The sequence below is a fragment of the Fonticula alba genome (assembly GCF_000388065.1).
Source record: "Fonticula alba strain ATCC 38817 unplaced genomic scaffold supercont2.12, whole genome shotgun sequence".
Lineage (NCBI taxonomy): Eukaryota > Rotosphaerida > Fonticulaceae > Fonticula > Fonticula alba.
Window position 1 is genome coordinate 686,879 of NW_009242982.1, and position 1,167 is coordinate 688,045.

The 1,167-nt window shown below is 68.9% G+C and overlaps 1 protein-coding gene across 1 annotated transcript in view; it reads right to left on the reverse strand.

The window, feature by feature from the left end:
- Window positions 1-1,024: 1,024 nt before the first annotated feature.
- The window catches only part of H696_05674 (hypothetical protein), a gene marked incomplete at both ends in the record, with an annotated part of 1,792 nt that continues 1,649 nt past the window's right edge, over window positions 1,025-1,167 (reverse strand). The window contains one exon of the mRNA XM_009499494.1: window positions 1,025-1,091. Within this exon, the coding sequence (XP_009497769.1) occupies window positions 1,025-1,091 (67 nt within the window). The remainder of the gene's footprint in view (window positions 1,092-1,167) is intronic.

Here is a 1,167-nt window from a genome sequence, read left to right on the forward strand (position 1 = left end):
CCCCCCCCCCGCCAGCCAGCCAGCCAGCCAGCGCGCCCCCTAAACGTGGTCCCGGCTCGTGCATGCCCGACCCCTGGGCACACCTGCGGGGAACACATCATCGCCCGGGACATCGCCGCCCAAAGGGGAGGGGGCCCGGCCTGGCCCGGCTGATCGATCAAGCCGGCCGGACCCGGCCCCACACGAAAATGCCGGCAGGGCGCGCTCTGCCGGCGCGCATACACCTGCGTGCGCACCAGGCCAACAGGAACACACCCCCCCACGGATGGGCAGGGGCGGCCGGGGGAGGGGGGGGGGGGCAGGGAACCCATTTTCTCTATGGCGACGCGTGATGGCCATGAATATATATATTAACCCTACTGGCTTGCATGCTGTCCCCGATTAAATGGCTGCGACTGACGATGGCGAGACAAGTAAGGTGCTTAACTCGGTCGCACAACGCCCTGCCCTGCACTTGCCTCCCTGCGCGTCGGAAGGCGAGCGGGAGGGAACACCCCGGCAAACTACCACCCCACCCGCCCAAAGGTTGCCCGCTCGCCCGCCTGCCTTTCGCGTGTCGTCTCTCCGCCGTGGAGCCGCATTTTTCTCACACATTTACATTGAGGAACAGGGGAGGGAGGCGACGCGGGGGCGCGCGGGGAAGGGAGGCGCTGCCAGAAGGAGGAGCCGACAAGGCAGCCTTTTTTTCTTGCCACCAGTGCGCGCGCTTGCTGTGTGTCGATGCGCCAGGCATCGAGACCAGATGCACTGATTGGCCGCTGCTTGTCCGCTCTTGGGGCGTCTCCTCCGCCCCGCGGCGGCCGCTGCGCGCTCTTTCGGTCGTCTGACACGCGGAGCCGCCTCCGCCATGGCCACCACCCCCGCGCACACGGGCCAGCGCTCCTTGATGGCCGGGATCCCGCAACCGACACAGCGGAGGCGAGAGGGAGAGAGAGAGGGGGGGGGGGAGGGGGAGGGGGGTGCCAGGGCTCCATGTCCCTGCTCTGCGGCGCGGCGCAGTCAGTCCTCACACATGCCGTCCGGCTTAGAAGAGCATGGACAGGGCAGAGGCGGTGGCCACACCGAGCGCGGCGGCCGTGGCGAAGGCCGCGCTGTTGGAAGCAGCCGAGTTGCCGACGGGCCACGGGGTCGGGGCGATGGGGTTGACGGTGGGCTGGACCGGCTCGG